This window comes from Diabrotica undecimpunctata, chromosome 1, assembly GCF_040954645.1.
Source record: "Diabrotica undecimpunctata isolate CICGRU chromosome 1, icDiaUnde3, whole genome shotgun sequence".
Taxonomy (NCBI): domain Eukaryota; kingdom Metazoa; phylum Arthropoda; class Insecta; order Coleoptera; family Chrysomelidae; genus Diabrotica; species Diabrotica undecimpunctata.
In genome coordinates, this window is record NC_092803.1 from 153,422,400 (window position 1) to 153,442,971 (window position 20,572).

General features: G+C 33.2%; 1 protein-coding gene across 3 annotated transcripts in view; it reads left to right on the forward strand.

The window, feature by feature from the left end:
* LOC140432397 (FERM and PDZ domain-containing protein 2-like) overlaps positions 1–20,572 on the forward strand; it is a 778,164-nt gene that overhangs the window by 574,137 nt on the left and 183,455 nt on the right. For all 3 annotated transcript variants that reach the window (XM_072520269.1, XM_072520270.1, XM_072520271.1), the window contains one exon: positions 4,279–4,463. In XM_072520269.1, the coding sequence (XP_072376370.1) occupies positions 4,279–4,463 (185 nt within the window). The remainder of the gene's footprint in view (positions 1–4,278; positions 4,464–20,572) is intronic.

A 20,572-nucleotide genomic window follows, 5' to 3' on the forward strand; every position in this document is an offset into this window, starting at 1 on the left:
TTATTCTACTATCTGTTGTTTAGGTCTTTATGCTTCCATCGCATCGGTGGAAAGCGTCATATCTCATGGTCTCTCGCATTATATGACTTGGATGGTTCTCTAGTTCCGCGAACTTTGTCCTTGCTTTATCTTTCATAATTTCAGTCACTCTAATTTGCTGTAGTTCTCTAAATAGGAATCTTTCAGCAACGTATCTCGGTACGTTAGCTGCTTTTGTGTGTCGCTTGTATTTTATTTTTTGTTGTATTTTAATTAGGTTTTTAACCTCTTTGCTAATTTCCCTGAATCTTCGCTCTGTGTGGTGATTGTTTCTGTTTTGGAGCTGGCATCGATGGCACTTCGTAGTGTAGTTTGCTCTATTTTTATTACGCTTTCTTTGAGCTCTGTGATATTGTTAATTGTTGGGATAGTGTCGATGTTTTCCTCTCACAATTCTTTTGAAGCTTGACCAACTTGTCTTCTTTTTATTGTGAGGCTGCAGATAGTTTGTTTCTATTGCACCCAGGGTCAGGACAATTAGGTTGTGCGTCGAATCGCATTCGTTTAACGAATGTATTTCGTATTGTTGACCCACGTTGTGTAGGATTGCAATATCGAGATGTGTGGGAAGTATTCCATAAAAACATGTCGGATCTGTTGGTCTGATTACATATGTGTTGGGTCTTTCTTCGAGATAGCCGCACAGCAGTCTTCCATTACGATTGGTCGTCCTGTCGAACCAATTGGGAGATCTCGCACTCAGGTCACCTATTATGATTGTGGGCTCTTCTGAGTTCAGTGTTAGGTTCAAGTCTTCGTTGAATATTGGATCATTGGGTCAGACATATGCAGATATTATATTTAGTGTTTCATTTTTTGGCCATGAGCCGGATAATCGTGCCTTCCATTGTGACCAGGCTATCTGGTGTTGGAATGTGTTGGTGTTGTATTGCTTTTTTCACCATGATAGCGGTTCCTTCTGAATTGGCTCTGTGATCTGTTCTGTAGATATCGTAGCCTGAGTCTTTTCCTTGCTACTAATTTCTATTAAACTTGATTCTCTGTCGCTGTTCATGTAGTTTTATACTTTTGGCCGGTATTCCATCTACAGCATAGCGCGCATCTATGGTAGTGGTAAGTTGTTGATAAGATTGCGGGCATAAAAGAGAAAGGGCCAGCCACCGGGAAGTGATGTCATCGTTACAAAGGGAAAATTAGTTTACAGTTTAATGGCTTTAAATTCTAGGAAAATTCAAGGAAAAAGCTTACAATTATTGAGTACCATCGCAATGAGCAAAATATATTGGTTAATTCTTAATATAATATAATAAAAGTCTTTGTTAAAGTTAATTGCGTATGTTTCACCACATATTTTAAACTAAATATTATCAAAATATTCACGACTTGTGCATGAAATAACTAGTGCGCTTGATGGCTTGTTTCACTGGTAGGCAAACATCTATGTGTGTAGATTACAAGATTATTAGTTCGGAACCGAGGTAAAATCTAATTACAGAATTTAGAAAGAAAAAGCGAGAGAAGAAATTCACAAAAAAATAATAATAATATATAAAAAATACAAAATGAAATGCGAAAAAAAGGATGACCATAGAAAAATTATTGCAATATGAAATAGTAAAATAGAACAGTAATTTTTTAAATATAAATATTCTAATAGTTATTAAAGGTGACACTTCTTTCTACAGATCACCTGGACCAAAACTGCAACACACTACGTAATATGTTGTACTTTATGTACTGTACTGTATGTATGTACTAAAAATTGTTTTTAATATTTAACCCGTAACCGGTGACGTGGAGCCTGAGCGACTCTTGCGAAATTAAAAACCGGTTTAAAATATTGAAGCGGACCACTCTGGATAGCCTGCAGCTAAGTACCTTTCTAAAAATAGTTCATAAACCAAGCGTTTTTGTTTAATTAGTTTACGTTTAGCCGTTTGCGAGAACAGACGTTATTGGAGTCAGCGAGACTCAACGTCACCGTTAGTTACTTTTTATCGAGCGTTTTATATTTCTTCGTATAAACTATAATGGATCATCGACCAAGTACGTCACAATCGGTTAGTGTTACAGATCCGAAATTTGAAGAGAAAGTGTTACATTGGTTCAATGATTTGGACTCTGAATATAGTAATATTGATGATATTGACAGTGATGCGGTAATAGAAAGCAGTCATGAGTCGGCATCTGAGCAGTCTGATAGTGAATCTGATCCAGAAGACAATATTCCAGAAACTTTAAACCAAGACTCGTCCAGTGATGATGAAAATAATATATTGGTGTCAAGATCTTCAAACTACTTTTATGGTAAAAACAGATTTAAGTGGTCAGCTAGTGCTCCAAAAAATATTCGTACTCAAAAGCATAATATTATTGTACATTTACCGGGGCTGCAAGGAAAGGCTAGGTCTCTTGGTCTTTCGGCACCACCAAAGGAAATTTAGAACTGTTTATTTACAAATCAAATATTAAATGTTGTAGTCGAATGGACAAATGTAAAATTGGCGAGTGTTAGGGTCAAATACAAAAACGAAAATAGGCCGAAATTAAAAAATGCCGACCAGGTCGAAATGGAAGCATTTTTAGGCTTACTGATTTACACCTTAGTATTTAAGTCCAATGATGAAGACATAAATGAGACATCTACAGATGGAACGGGCAGAGAAATTTTTCGGTCCGTAATGAGTGCCAAGAGATTTGCAGTTTTATTGACTTGTTTACGTTTTGATGACCCTTCCACAAGAGAACAACGAAAATCGGTAAATCCACTAGCACCAATTCAAGAACTATTTGAATCTTTTATTTAAAACTGTCAAACGGAGTTTTCTGTTGGTGAATATGTATGCATTGATGAAATGTTAGTTGGTTTCCGGGGTAGATCACGCTTTAAAAGGTATAATTTCAAACAAACCACGGAAATATGGACTTAAAATTATGATATTAACAGATGCAAGAAACAACTATGTGTACAATGCGTATGTATATACAGACCAAGATTCCGACGGAATGGGCCTTTCAGTAACTGAGAAAAAGCTTGCTTAACCTACTCAATCTGTGTTATGGCTTTCTAAGCCATTATTTGGCAGTAATCTTAATGTGACAGCTGACAATTGGTTCACGTCTATAGAACTAGTTCAGTTATTGAAATCTAATGGCCTAACATATGTGGGAACTATGAAAAAGGTTAAAAGATATATTCCTCATGAGTTTCTTCCTCAAAGGCATAGAGAGATAGGCATAGGTTCAGTTAGATACGGTTTTACAAAAGACATTACCCTTCTTTCGTATGTTCCTAAAAATACAAAGTCATACTAGTATCCTCCATGCATCATAGTATAGCCGTAGATGAAAAAACACAAAAACCAGAAATAATTAGTCTGTATAATATGACGAAAGGCGGCGTTGATGCTTTGGATAAAAAATGTACGGTTTACAGTTCGTCCAGAAGAACGCAACGTTGACCAATGGCTATATTTTACAAAATACTAGATATGAGTACAGTTAACGCTTTCGTTATGTATCAGTGTTATAGAGAATCCAAACCCTTAGACAGGAAAGATATTATGAAGGTACTGGCTAAAAGCTTAATTGAAGCACACATGAAACAACGAATGTATAACAGCAGAATCCTGACAGAAATAAGAGAAAACATAAAGCCAATACTGTGCGTGGTTGAACCTCCTTCTATTCAAGAAGATCTGTTAGCAGTTCGAAAATATTGCTACATTTGCCCATCATAACTTCATAGGAAGACATCTTATGCGTCTGTTGTAAAAAACCCAGTTGCTTGACTTGATCTCATAAAATATGTAGAAACTGTAACGTTGAAAAAGAATAAAAAAAATAATCCCTTTTTGTTGTCCTTATTTACCCCCTGCACGTTCCGTTGCGTTTAGACTACTGATGATAATTTTTATTACCATAGATTATTCAATATTTGTTATACCTAATATTAAAACCATTTGTACATACTAAATTTAGAAATATTAAAAAAAAATAAGTTTTGCGACGTAACACCGTACTTTATTTATTTGCAACTTTTGACAAAAATGTTAATAATAAGAATAACAGAAAGAACTAAAAAGGCAATAGGATATTGCAAAAATGCCTAAAGAAGAGATTATTATAAACAATGTGATAAAATAATTATTTAAATTTGAATGAGACCAGAATATTTATTATGAGTCCCGGAGACTCGACGTCACCGGTTATGTTAGTAAAATCGGACGTCACTGGTTACGGGTTAAGTATACTTATAAAACAAATATTTTGTTTCAGATGGTGCCTTTGGCAGTTCTTGCATACCAGTTGTTACTCCCCAATCTCTTCTGTTCTCTTCGAGAGGTAGAGTCAAGCTTTGTCCTAGTACGTTATGCGATGGAAAGCTTTCTACCCATCTCATGGGGTATTTGGCTCCTGAATATATTCCAAAGAAAAGATTTACTGACACCGAACTGGAAAAGGTAAGAAGTTTTTTTCTAGGATAAGTAATAATTTAGATAAGAAGTAACTCGGGGAAAGACATTAAAAAAAAAGAAGATTTACGGGAAAAATATAGGACGACGAATTCCATCAAATGTATTCCTTTAAAAATTAAATAATTTTTTACTGCATAATAATCACTTAAATTTAAAGAATCTTAAATGTCAAAATGTTAAAGGTCATATTTCCCTTGTTAACTAGTTCTGCAATCTGAGGACTGATAGGAACTGGATTTTTGAGCGGTTGAAGCGAATCTAGTTCCTTTCGCGGTCCTTAGAAACAGATATGATGTACACGGACAGTGATGATAACGCGTCAGAAGGCAAGACGAGAAAAGATAGAGGGTCAACTTCACCTTTCCCGCAGAGAAAAAAAACTGACAGAACCCCAAGCAAAAGAAAACCAAAGGAAGAAGATTCAGAGGATTTGGACGACGTTATAAGCATGTTCAAGAAGATGATGGGAGAATTGAAAGAAATCAGGAATGAAAATAAGGAATATAGAGAAGAGATGATAGCGCTGAAAAAAGAAAATATAAAGATAAATCAAGAATTGAAAGAAACAAAAAACAAATTAACCCAGGTTGAAAACAAAGTAGAAAGAATTAAAAAACAGATAAAAAGAAATAACATAGTAATTACGGGTCTACCAATAAACGCAACAGATGAAACACTCTTAAAAAATAACGTAAAACACTTTATACAAAAGCACCTAAAAGAGGATGTCGAAATAGAATCTGCAATGAAGTTAAAGAACAATATATGTCTGGTACAAATGAAGGATTATGGCGAAAAAATTAAGGTTATGAAAGAAAAAAGCAAACTCAGATTTCTTACTGGAGAAAAGATCTTCATCAACGATGACCTGACCGAAAAAGAAAGACACATGAGGCAGGAAATCGTAAATAAAAGCAAGGAATTAAGAGCTGAAGGTAGAAATGTAAAGATAGGGTACAGAAAACTAACTGTGGATGGTATAAATTGGGTATGGGCCGGAAATGGTACTTTCAAACGAGAAAATTCTAGAAATATGGACCCAAAAACGGCATATAGTAGTGGAAAAAGGAAAAGATGGCCCATTATGCCAACGGACCCTAGCGATGAACAGGAAAATGAGTTTGAACATAAATAGCAAAATAAAAAATAAGAATATGTACCTAAATATTGCGACATGGAATGTTCGAGCAGTATACGAGGAGGGAGCATTAATTACGATAATAGAAGAACTAAAAAAATATAAAATACACATCTTAGCAATACAGGAAACACATTTAACTGGAAACAACGTTGAAAAGATTAGTCCATACACGTTTTATACAAGTGGAGGCAATAATAGGAATTTTGGAGTGCGTTTTCTGGTACATGAAGACGTAGAGCAGGTAAAACGATTCGTAGTAAAATCTGACAGAATGTGTGCAATTAGAATTAAAGGAAAAGAGAACATGATATCGTTGATAAATATACATGCTCCAACAGAAAAAAAAGAAGAAGAAGTGAAAGATGAATTCTATGAAGAATTAGAGTCATTGTGTGAAGAAATGCCCAGACAAGATACTAAAATTATTATAGGCGACGCCAATGCAAAGGTTGGAAGAGAAGATATATATAAAAACATAACAGGGGGTGAAAGTAAACATTTGAATACAAATAATAATGGACAGAGATTAATCACATTCGAAATTGAAAACAGGATGAAGATAATTTTAGGAGAAAAAATATATATAAAGGAACGTGGAAAATTCCGGTGTCAAATGGAACTAATCAAATAGACTACATCTTAATACAAGAGAAGTTTGCGAATTTAATAACAAATGTGAAAACGTGCAGAGGGGCTGACGTAGACTCAGATCATTTTTTGATTAGAATTAATATGAGAGAAGCAATAATTAAAAAGCATAAACAGAAAAAGAAAGTGCAACGTAAATTAAACTTTGAAGAACTGCGAAAATTTGAGGTAGAGCAGGACTATCAAAAGGATATACAAGAAACCTACGCCAAACAAGATAGTACTACTGTGAGTAATATATAACAAAAGTTCTTGAAAATGACAAACACTATAAAGGAAGCTACGTCGAAGAACATACAAAGAATTAAAAGATTTAGAAAAAAACACTGGTTCAATGACGAATGCAGAACAGAGTTAAAAAAAAGATCAGATTTGAGATTAAAAAGTTTACATTCGCAAAAACAAGACGACCTAGAAAGGTATGCCGTACAACGAAAAAAAGTAAAGAGAATCCTAAGGGAGCGGAAACGAAAGTATATGGATAATAAAATTAAGCGCATTGAAGAAAATTACAAGAAAAATGAAATAAAAATTTTTTATAAAGAAGTAAAATACATTAAAACTGGGTACCAGGGAAGAACGATGAATGTAAAAGATAAGCAAGGAAACCTGATAGTGGATGAAGACCAAATATGTGAAAGTTGGAAAGAATATTTCGAAGAGATACTAAATGACGAAGTGACTACTGAAGAAAATTGTTATGTTCCTAGACCTCAAATAGTAATAGAAGAAATACCAAAGCTCACAAGAGAAGAAATTGAAAAAATAATAAAAGATATGAAAAACCAAAAAAGTCCCGGGGAGAGCGGCATTGTGGCAGAGAACATAAAATATGGAGGAGAGGTCTTAATAAACAAACTTGGTGAGATAATACTAGAAGTATGGGATGCCGAAGAAATGCCTCAAGAATGGAATAAGTAGATTATAATTCCTATACACAAAAAGGGAGATAGAACTGAATGCGCAAACTACAGAGGAATATCCTTATTAGAAGTAATGTATAAAGTACTCGCCATACTAATTAAAAAACGATTAGAAATATATATAGAGAAGAATCTAGGAGAATACCAGGGAGGATTTCGGAAAGGAAGATCAACAACCGATCAAATTTTTATGCTAAAACAAATCCTGATCAATTGCTATGAATACAACATTTCAGCACAAATACTTTTCATTGATTACAAAGCTGCCTACGATACAATAGACAGAAACAAGTTAATAGAAACACTAAAAGAATTCCAAGTGCCAGAAAAAATAATGAGATTGGTAAAAATGACAATTAGACAAACCATTTGTGCTGTGAGATGCAAACGGTACAGTCTCAGAAGAATTCGAAGTGAAAAAAGGTGTTCGCCAAGGAGACCCGTTGTCTACATTGCTATTCAATATAGTTCTAGAAAAAATTGTAAGGATTAGTGGGATAAATAGGTCCGGAACTATTTTATACAAGGAGCACCAATGCTTAGCATACGCTGATGATGTGGTTCTCATTGCAAGAAATGGAAAAGAACTATCAAATATAACAAAAAGACTGATTCGAGAAAGCTCTAAAATGGGACTGAAAGTTAATATTAATAAATCGAACTACATGGAGATCTCGAGCAAAAAAGGAATAAGCACCAGGGAATCCTTTAAATTGGAGGTGGAGAATGGATCAGTTGTAGAATTCGAGAAGGTGGATGAATATATGTACTTAGGTACTCTTATTGATCAGACATGTAAGGAAGAAACTGAAATCAACCTGAGACTGACCAAGAGCAACAGGTGTGCTGGAGCCATGAGCAAAATAATTAAGGCCAAAGATATATCTTGTAATACAAAAATAAGAGTATACAAAACTATAATTAGACCCACAATGCTATACGCTGCCGAGACATGGACTATGAACAAAACCGTACAGAACACATTGGAAGCATGGGAAAGAAAGATACTTCGCAGAATATTTGGTGGAAAAGTAGTAGAGGGAGAATGGAGAAGACAAACTAATGCAGAAGTGTATCATTTGTATGCTAACCCTACAATAACAAAAGTGTTGAAAAAACGTAGACTAGAATGGCTCGGCCATCTAGAAAGAATGCAAGGTAATAGACCAGTCAAGAGTATTGGTTGGAGAGTACCTGAGGGCAAAAAAAAGAGAGGAAGACCAAGAAAGAAATGGAGAGATGTAGTGATGGAAGATATCAGAGAGATGGGAATCAGAGATTTGAAGCTGTTAGCTAAGAATAGAAAACGATGGAAATTATTTATCCAGCAATGGGCCTAAAAGGCCTGTTAACGCTGTACATACATATTTCCCTTGTTATATATCGAATCTGGTAAGACAAGCTAGGGTTAATCAGGTTTTAGTAGCAGACCAATCACATTATAATTTACATTTCATGTGATCATAGTAGTAAAGACATCTGTTATTTTTTTAGTTCGTTTTGTAAAACAACTTGAAATTATTAACTAACATCTGTTAACGTTTGTCAATCTTTCGGTGCTTGGATATTATATTTATTATTGGTTTAGTGGATTATTGGGAAAAAAATATGAAAGAGAAAAGTCTGAAAATGTCTGTATTTTCTCTCAACATAAAATTTGTATTTTTGAAGTTATACTTCTATACGCACGGTCGGCGTTGGAAATTTGCATGAGAGTGAATCTGTGAAACCATTACATATGTAAGATAATGAGTAAGAGAGAGACAGAAGATATATTTTCCCTCTCTTCCTCTCTCGAGAATAAAAATGTTCCTTTTGCATATTTAATATTATATATATTACCTATATATATAATATTGTATATATTATATATAATATTATATATAATATAATATGTATTAATATTATTATTTATGTGATATGTTTTGTATTATTTAAAATTAAACGTTTATAATTATTTTAGGCTTTTGTATTTCAAAATAATCACTGTTTTATCGGGAACTGTCAATTTTGAAATCCGTAAGTGTCATGTCTAATTGGCAAATCCTTTACGTGTTTGGTTCATACGCTGGTGGTTGTGAGTTCGAATCCCGATTATGAATTTCGTTTTTTATTTTTGAAATATTTAAAAACCTCACGTTAATCTTATTAAAATTTAATATATGTAATATATTAAATATATTACATATATTTAATATATGTAATATACGCAAAAAACATAAATTTTAAAATAAAATGAAAATTCACAACATAATCCGAGTTGTTAGTTTTTTATTTTTATCTTCGTAAAGTAAGTTATGTATATTGGCAGTTTTAAATACTTATGAATATTACATTTTAATTTATATTGTATTATTATATTGAATTATGTTGCAGTGTATTTATTGTATTGTAATTTTTATATTAATAACAAAATGAATGCATTAATAACAAATGAATTTGACTGCAGAGTATGTGTAAATTTTTTATACATATATATATATATATATATATATATATATATATATATATATATATATATACAACTCCTTTTATACATATATAAAAATAAAAATATATATTTTCATTAAAATATTGATACAATCCTTCATTTACTATACTCCTATTACAGGTCAAATGTTTATATACAGCAAACGATGCACCATATACCTGTATAACTAATTCTTTTTCTCTTTCTGCTCTCTCTTACCTATAGCATTACATATGTAATGATTGTGCAGATTGACTCCTATATAAATTTTTAATGGCGAACGCGTGTATAGAAGTATAACTTCTACCGGCAGTCCCACTGGACTGCCACACCCGTTTTTTTTTTATTATTTAATTTAATTTTTTAAGAAGTATTAGTAGATTTTCTGGAGGAAATATTTCTTTAGTACAGTTCCCAATTCTACATAAAATAAAATGCTGGGGATTTTTGTTGTAGTCAGTTTATATGTATGTGATAATGGAGTTACATAGTGGTCTTCTTGTGTTATACGATTTGAAAATGAAATTTCGGTAACACAATCTTCCTAGTGGTATTATCAAAAAGGTTTTAGAAAATAACAGTTTGTACTGCAGCCGCAGAATAATTGAGGAGTTTGCTGTAAGAAGGATGCATCTCCATATTTGGTAATTGTTGAGAAATTGAAAAAAACTGTTTTTTAATAAAAGTTTTTATTTTAACCCGAAAGGCATAATATTAATCGATGACAAACATATTTAATCAATACTTGAGACTATTTTCAAGTAGATAATTTTTAAAAAAATAAGAAAAAAAATTGAAAAAAAGTTGGATCTGCATCTTTTTTGCACCAAACACGTGAAATAATGCTTATTTACCATCATTTTTGAGAAAAAAAAAAGAAATTCCCATACAAACTCTTTTATTCGGTTACAACAATCAAACGACTATGGTTTGCCTACTACACAAATACGAAAAAATCTGTAAAAAGAAACAGGTTGGTGTCAAAAAATAGCATTCAGAAAAAAAAATAAAACATTAAACACACGGGCAAACACATCCTTCATTCATCTACCTGGTCGTCATCATCCGTTCTAGATGATTCGGTTTTGCTGGTTCTCTGCCATGGCTGCATCACTTGTGAGACGGGTGTAAAAAGTCATTTGGTCCATAGGAACGAATCGTGCTGCAAACTGCATTACATCTGCATATTTTTCTTTTTTGGCAGGTAGATATAGGATTGCAATAGACAGGAATATCAGAAGAAACTGAGAGGTCGCTGTCAAGGTTTCTCAAGATTTGGAATAAGTGAAAACACGGAAGGCCAGTAAATACACTGACTTTAATACTAACTAAATGTTCATTGCTGTACTGGAAAATTCGGTATTTGGAAATGTGGAATCTTTGCTTTTCTGCATCTGAGATAACTTTTTTAAAACGTCCTTCATAGTGACCACTAAAGTTCAGGATCATATTTTGTTTAACCAGAACGGAAATAAACTATTTGGATGATTGTTTAACAAAATCAGCATATAGTTGGGGGCTAAAAACGTAGTCATTCTTCCTTAAAAACTTCTCAATAGCTCCAAAGCAGCGATCACAGGGAAGAAAGCTATGTCCTGGCTCAGGAAAGCGGTGCTCTATCTTGTCAATATACCTAGTTCTCACCAGCAAATACAGAAACTGAATCATTAATGAGTTTTTCTTTTGCGCAGTAGCGTTATCGGAGAAAAAGTATAAAACCTTAACATTTTTAGGGAGTAAATTTTTATATAGTGGTACAAAAATGACACTACCTCGTTTGGTGACTTACGAGCCGTAGTTTCATCATACATATAAAAGTGTGCTTGATTTGTCTTACCAAAATGGACAAAAAAGTTGTATGTCCACAACTGGCGTTTATAGAAAGCTTCCCCAGCAGGAATTTTTGGAAGTGGAAGGTTTTGTTGGAAGTCAAAGGTCAGAACCTCCACTTCGTCGCTATGCTTGCACAATGTGGTTTTCTCCTTCAGCTCATTGAAAAACAAATCAGCCTTAATTTCATACAACTTCTTTTCCGCCGCTCAAACTTTTCGTTAATTTTCGTCGGGGGTCACATCTTTGAGTTTGTTATCTAAGACATCATATTTTTTGCACGTATCTGATCGAGGTGAGCCAAACCTGTAGTTGAAGTTTTCTTTGAAGCATCGATAGTAGATGTCATACGGAACTTTCGATTTATATTTAGGATTGCTAACACTTTCTGGTTCGTAAAGTTCCAAATAGAGTCGGTGCATCTTCTTTACATTTAGATCTGGAGATAAATAGAATAGACGGAATTTGTTTCTACTATAATGCGATTCACGCCTTGGAAAGCTCTAGATGTGCATGTTTACATTTTTGAGTGTTTCGTTAGATTTTCGGTTGAGTCTATTTGTATGCTTTCCTTTGTAACTAGGTGGCGCTACAATATCTCTATCACGAAAAGTTTAAGCAATAAGATCTACACGTTTCCTTGATATGCCGTGGATTGAACCAAAAGCATGTCTATAAACTCGTTTGGATAGCTTACCCAGCTTTATAAAGTATTTGTGGGAACAAGTGCGGTCTTGCCTTTCATTAGTCTTTTTTCGAGTTCTTTAAATAGTAGAAGTTTGAATCAATCCTCCCAAATAGGTATTTTGCAAATCTTTGTCGCCTATTTTGTTAAACTTTTGTAAGACAACTTTTCTTGTTTCTTCGTCCACATTCTGAAAACACTGCAGTTGCAGTTCGATCCAGTTAATCCCGGTCCCTTCTGTATTCCTTTTCAGTTCATATACACTTTCTCTTCTGCAATAGTTTTTTTTTCATATTTCTTTTCCAGAGAGTGGGGTTGGCACTTTTTCTATTTTTGGTTACAGGACCAACTGAGGGCTCTTCCGTGGGCTCCATATTGACAACAGGTTCAATGTGTTGTTTTTTTACTGAGGTACGTTTCTTCTTTGGATGCTTCCTCCTAGCTGAAGGGGTTCCGACATTACTATTAAAACAACTTTCATCAGAGCTTGTAGGTTCGTAGTCTGACTCACTAGCGCTAACGGATCTGACTCGGTTTGACTCATTTTTATACGACGTTAAATTTTTACACGAACAATTAAATCGCATGAAAACTCACGCCATGCAGTAATGATTGCATTCCACGAAAATCACCGAACATTTACAATCGTTTGGTGCAAAAAGGATGCAGGTCCGGAGCTGCACCCTTCTTGCACCAAATGAGTGAGGAGGCAGATCCATAAAGACGTATAATTCCTTTATTTATTATCGGATCTGCATCGTTCTTATACCAGTGAATCCACCAATTTTTTTTAATTATGGCATATGTTTCCACCCAAAACGGTGTAAATATGAAGCTGCATCCTTCTTACAGCAAACTCCTCAATTCATCTTCATATTTAGTTTTAAATAAAATCTCAAAATAAATGCAATTTAATTTTACATCAGTTTTACATCATATTATTTATGAAAGTATTTAAATAATTTGGAAGAACTTAACCCCTTTCCAAAGATCTTGTAGAATACATCTTGTTCACAAATTTAGTTCTACAAGACTACGACTTACTTCAGAAATTTTGAATTATTAAAGTTCACCTTTTGCACGATCTCCTTGACAATTCAAGGTATCCAATTATCTTAGGTGTTGCTACAACTATATTTTTCTTCAACCTTTTATACCTTAAAATAAATAAAGTTTTCCAGGCTAAATCGATCTTATAAATTGTAATTATACTGGCGGTTAAAGCTCAATTGTTCATTGTTTAATTTGCTGATGTCAGGACCGAACATTAAAACCATTCAATGCTTACCTTGACCGCACACATCGTTGAAAAGGTCTCAATTCGACCGGAAGCCACCTATTGACTTCGCTTTATCTAATTGGTATCCAGCCTAAGGGCGGCATCCGCTGAACTTTCTCTTATAAGGTTCTTGTCGATATGATGTTTGCAAAATGTTGATTTAAAAATAAAAACTAATGGAAAAATGAAGCGTTTTAAATAAAGATATGGGTGCCATCCATAATAATGATAAAGACAAAAGCTAAAAATAAGTTGGTCAAATAAAGCGGTAGTAGATTATTATTATCGTACACACACACGTATTATATATATATATATATATATATATATATATATATATATATATATATATATATATATATATTAAACCTAAAGCTAAGACTAACACTATTACAAGAATGGGAAATTCGAAACTGCTGAATTCCTGCTTCCTAATTATTTTACTTCAAAAGTCGTCAGATACTATTTCTAGAGTATTACTAGAGTATTGAAATCTGTATTGAAGGCAAATGTTACAATTGTTCTACGAATTAAACACATTTCAAAATTTTGCAAAAATATAATACATTTGTCAGATTATTTTTGTAAAAGTTATGCCACACGTAGTGCAGATTGTATATAACGGGTTGCGTTCGGTCCCAGTGAAGTTTGATATTAACAATATTTGAATTGTCCATATTCTTATTTTATGATTTATTATTTAACAAGCAATAAAGATGATAAAATGTAGTCAATTTAGAAAAAAGTAGCAATCATAAAGATGATTTATTAGTAAGCGCATTGTTAGTTCTTTATTTAGCATATAATATCCCAATAAGTCAATTCCAAATCATTCAACAATTCAAAGGTTTTTAAAAAAGTTTAAAAATACTGGGACCGCGATTTCTAATTGTACCTATACATCAATATTACTGAGTACAATACAGTGCACTACAGTACAGTAGTTGAAAATCCTACAATAATATCTCGAACCATTGCAGACCAGTTTGACATTCATAATTCCACAGCCTTCAAAATTTTGAAAATGAATAAATTCCGTTCGTATAAATTTTTAATGTTATCAAGAACTAAGAGATATGCTGAGAGACGAGCTGCATTTTGCTAGGAAATTTTAGAGACGGCTAAGACAGACAGACAATTTTCAAAAAATTTTATGTTTACTGAATAGTGTACATTTTTACATTAAATAGTGAACAAAATGTTCAAGATTATTGGATTTGGTCAACAAAAAGCCTGAGAATATTATTGAAAACAATACCCATTATCGACGAAAAATAAATGTAATGTTAGGAATATTTAGACACAATATTATTGGATTGGAGTATTTTCCTATGAGGAAAATTAAACTACAGAAAAGTTTTTGTACTTGCTTCAAGAAGAGATTTGTGAGAGAACATAAAGGTAAAAAATCTACAAAAATGTTTTCTATTCATTTTCTCAGACTTGAAAACAAAAAAGTAAAATTTGTACTTTTGCCCATTTAAACGGTAAAACAATTTTGTTGAATGTTTTTCAGTTTTTTTTTTTACAAATAATTAAAAAATATGTTACACTGTGGCCGGTTCTACATGCAGTGGGGGTACAATCAGCCAGGCCAATAGGCATATTGGGCCGCAATGTTGTATTGCACAGACAAATGTCAATGATACAAGTGTTCGGATCTAATTCAAACTGGCAACAGCGCTCCCATGTCTTACCCCTCGCTGCAACATCGCGCGGTCCAAAATTTGACTCTGCGAAAGATTGCACAGAGAATTCTCTCTGGTGCGTTTCAACTGCCAATCAAGGCAGACACACCGCTTTTACGTTTCAACTGCTCACAAAGCAACCACCCGGTGAATCATCAGATCACGAATTAACTATTGTAAGTTATATTTTTCTTATACAAGCAGAGAGCAAATAAATAGTAATTGTATTATCTATCAAACAATTCAAAGGTATACTGTTTATAATTGAAATACATTTCTGCTGAGTAAGAAGTACTTTATTTAAATACACACAACAAAAAGAACCACCGCCTAATGGAAATATATCAAAAGTCGAAATAATAATCCGAAATAATTATACCTAATTACTTGTACCCAACCGAAATATTTATTCAGCTACAGTTCAACGGTGTTAGAGAAACCCTGCCCGGTTTCAACAAGTTGAACTGCTTATTAAAGGAAACATTAAAAAACATGGTTTTAACCAGCCAAAATATAAAAAAAAAAATAAAAAGAATACAATATTAAAAATGAATTGCTGACCTAAAAAAAAACATTAATAATTAATAACACACGTCTTTACTTAACAACCTTCAAAGTTGCAGTGAAATGTCACTGTTGAATATCTTCAAGAATTAGAGAATTTGGTAAGTCTGGCATGAATATGTGATTTTTCGCAGGGTTTTGTATCGTCTATTTGAGGAAAATAAAATTTATTCGAATTTCGCCTGCGCCGCAAATATTTGACATAATATTCAGAATTTGATATTTTTTCCACCACATTTTCAACATAAGAAATTGTTGTTGTTTTCAGTGGAAATTTAACTAATGTGAAACTGTCTTCTATAAGTTCCTTGCCGGATTTAAAAGACTCAAAACATTGTCATCCGAATCATCATACAGAATACTAGCCTCAGACTCACTGCTGGAGTTATCATCAATGACCTTTTTTTTTTAATTTTCTGAATTTTGGCTTTCCTTGCTGGATCAATGTTGGTTAAACTTTTTTGCTTCTTACTGCCTTCTTTTTCTGCTTTAACATTTGTTTAATTTTTTCCCATTTTTTATTTCTTCTAATGTCTGTTTCTCGTGAGTTTCTGAGTAAATTAGAGATTTTCCTTGATTTGCTTTAATTTTTCTTTTTGATTCTTGATGTTTTTCAACTTTTGGCAATAGTCTAACACATAACACATTTAGGACTTAAAATTTTGATCGGAACTGTTTCATCGCTCTCGGTCCCCGACTTTTCAATACCATCCTCTACAGTCATCAAGAACTGCGCCGACACCTTTTGAAGTAGATGGCTTATTATTAATGTTAAACTCTGCCTCTTGCTTTAAGTTATGTTGAAGTTTTAGTTCATCCTTATAGACCATAGTTGTATCAAAATCTGCGTCACTAAAATCTTATGAATTAAAGGGTCATATTCGAATTTTTCAACTAACATGGTAATATTTCTAAGCGAAAATGCATCTATAAATGATTGTTTTGTAATTTTTGGGATATTTTTATTAGAAGCAGCTTTTCTCGGATTATCTATCATCCACTCATTTGAGAAAACTGTCTTAAAAGGCCCATAAACTTCAACATCAAGCGGTTGCAGTTTATGCGATGTATGTGGAGGGAACAAAAGCAAAGTACCTATCGTTGTCAAGCAATGATCGTTCAACAAAGAGTTCCCTAAGGGTACAGAGGAAAAGTAATTATCCGTATTTACATTTCGACCGGTTCCACTTATGGATCGTATAAGTCTTTTTACTACACTAGATGCATCGTTGGGTAGTTGATATGGTCCTCCAGATTGTTTGCCGGGGTAAATTTCGAGATTTTGTGTGAAAAATGTTCTAGCGTCCACCAAGGCATAAATCTTGATTCCGTATTTCGCTGGCTTATTGGCCATATACTGCTAAATTTGCACGGATCGCTACTAACGTTTTATCTATGGTTACATAGAATCCAGGAGTGTATGCAGATAAACAGTTAGTGACGACCATTTCATAGTTCTCGAATGGGTGCAAGATTATCAACTGCCGAATTTTCTTGTCTCTTGGTGACGTCGTTAAATCTTACAGCTTCAATTATTTAGTGAAATCTTTTATTGGACATAGTAGCTGCAAAAATATCTGCAGATGTGCCAAGTAATTCCAGAGTTCATAGTATTTAAATGTTGCGCTCTCTTTACCCCAGCCAGGAACAAAAGTCCGATAAATGCTTGCATTTCCTCGTAGTCAACAGCAGGACAATCCCTAGGGCGAGTATAAAACACTCTCATCACATCCAGTTTTTGATTTGTATATTTTACAATATTATTGATCATAGCATCCGAGAAAAACAATTTCCAGCATTCTAATATGGTTTTCGCGCCTTTTGCTTTTGCTTTTACCCCAGGTAAGTTCGTAAAAATATTCCAAGCTTTTGTCTTACCTTTGGGAGTGTGTTTCTTATGTTTCAACCATGGTATTTTATCTTTGCCATAAAATCTTAGGTAACCATCATCTTGGCCGCTTTCTTCCATGGCATCTTCAGGATCACTGGGTAGATCTTGTGTGGACTGCTCAGAATCTGTATTGTGGATACTGTGTTCAGAACGAACATCACTTAAGTCCTTATCAGAATCTTTTTTTTTCTTCTTCTATGAGGGGGGTGGTCCAAATGTTCGAAACATACCTCGGTCCTAGAAGGTGGGCAGAACCGCCTTCCAGCCTCGGTTATGCAGGACTCCTCCAGCGTGGCCACGATGATATCTTTATCAGAATCTAGTGGTTCCACATCGCTGTCTATCTCTTCGTACGATTTTAGTAACCGGTTTTCCATTTTCTTGTCCATATTTGCCTGCAATAAATCAAAATAGCGCTTATAATAACGGATGTTCAACAATCTATTTCATTATAGGTATTTCACTAAAAATCTTCTCACATTTTATGATATTATAACTTTTATTATAATTTTTTTAATTTTTTTAATTAATATTTTATTATTATAACTTAAGTGATCTCTCTAAAAATCAACACACGCCAACACTAGCGTAGTTAGATTTTTTCTAACGCTCCGACGAACGCGATCGCTCGTGTGTTAGATTTGAACTAGCAACAGCTGATGTCGACTATAAGATAATAGGTACTGCCACCATTATTTAACATAGTCTTACACGAGTCTTCATAGGAGTATTCCTGTTTGCAGAACCCAAAAGAAGCAATATTTCGAAAAGTATGGCGAAATGTTTAAAAATACTAGATTTTTTCTAACGGTGCGAGTGATGGAGGGTTAAAAAATGTCCTGATGGGTTCCTGGACGAGAAGTGAGTATCCCTGTTTTTCCTGATATTTGTTTTTTCTTGCTATCATTTTCTCTTTTTGTTTGATTCAGTTATAAGGAATTTTATGAGGTTTTTTTTTACTCGAATAGATACACTTTTTGCACTAGCAATCATTAGTATAGATATACACTTTTTTATTTTCTTTAGTATTAATTATATTAGAATATTAATATTAATAATTTTTCATTTATTATATCTCAACACGTATTTGGCTAAATAGCTAAGTGCTAAAGCCACAAAAAAAGCTAATTTATCTACTCGTTTTTTTTTTAAACTTATCTATAGCTCGAAAAAATACATAAAAAATCAAAACAAATTTTTGGACACTGCTTACTACAGCAAAACTAACAACTACTGTATGGATACACAGTTGACACATTTCTAGCAACTTGGTGCGAAATTTTGCTTATTTAAAATTTAATTTGCATTGGCGCTCCTAGGCCGCATGTGCCACACTTTCCCTATTGCTACGTTTAATAATCTTGTTTTAATAAAATTTTAAATTAAATACAAATTATCCCTAAAATTTGAAGAACTTTTATTTACAATTTAAAGCAATTAATCATACGAATTTGAGGCGATGTCACTTTTGTCTGCATAGAGAGGCGCTGTTACTTTTTCCTCAATAAAGCAGTGCAACTGACAGAATAATTTTCATGGTATATCTTGATTTGTAGAAAACAAGTTTTCAAATCGAATGATATACATTAACAAAAAGATGTTTACAGATAGTGGTGTTCGTTAGTCATTTTTTTTTATTTATTTATACCTCAACCTCAAAAGGTCATTGGCGTAGTACATTTAAAGTTTTACAGTTTAGAGTGTAAAGTGTTAGAAATGTTTTATGTGTGTATTTATCTGTTTAATAGTATTTACTGTATTTGTTGCAATCTTCATAGACTGATCATTTGTCTAGATCTTCAGTAAAATATCTATTCTTTAAATTAATATATTAATACAATACATTTCATTTTAATGATTGTTTTCCGATACTTAACAATTGTAGTTTCAATGCATATATGTATGCATTTAATTTTCATGATTTCTAACGCCAAACATCTACGGGAAACACAGTAATCGTCGTATTTTCCTTGTTATCAAAAATCAAGAGCAAACATCAAAACGGGAGCAAGCGGGAATAAAGACCCAAACAGAGTTTGTTCCTGCAAAGCTTCCCAGATCTTCTAATAATAGAAATAAATCGCGACGACCCGATTCGATATCAGAAAATAACAGTAACAGAAAATGGACTGTGTTCTCGCTTAGAATGAAGGGGGATTGAAAATTTACGTCTCTTTGATATAGAGATATCGTTTACAAGAAAAAAGGGCTCCTTTACAATGAGGGATGTTTAATGTGATAAACGGAATCGAGCGATCTTTTATTCCACCCACGGATTCGTGATCTTTATAATCTCAGTAGCAGGTTTTTATTTATACATATGAGACCATTTAAAAAGTAAAAAAGTAATTTTTTATATTTTACGCTTTCAAGAATAAATCGACTCGGGTGAGTACACACCTAATTCCAAGATTTGAATTCTTCTTTTCTTATATAAATTTTTAAATCTTATATAAAGAAATTTTATTGGAAAAAATAAATTATTAAATTGCCGAACGTGGTGATTATGTAATTTTGATAAAACACATCTAAAATTGAAGCTTAAAAAAGTAAATAGCAAATCTAAAAAGTAGGGTACACTGCAACATTTATATTTCACTTGACTAGACTGAATTGATGGTGTTCTTTAATTAAAAAGACATTAAGTCCGGTTCCCATGAAACCTCAATCCTTACAGTAGATAAAAAATGGCAGACTGCTGGTTTTTAGCGCTTACTTAAATATTTTATTTTTAATAAATTTTAATATTATTAGCATATAAACTTATTTAATTACTTATTTCATTCATCTTCTATAAATTTATCACGTTAACATTTGCTATATTCATATTTTTTTGTCAAACAGGGAACCACTTACGGTTGTAGGAAATCTTTAATTTGTCCCAAAACGCTCGAGTAAATAGCTTTATACTCCAGTCGTCAGAGACGAAAATGCCACGGAACCTCCAAAAATCATACGAACAAGCTGAATTTTGC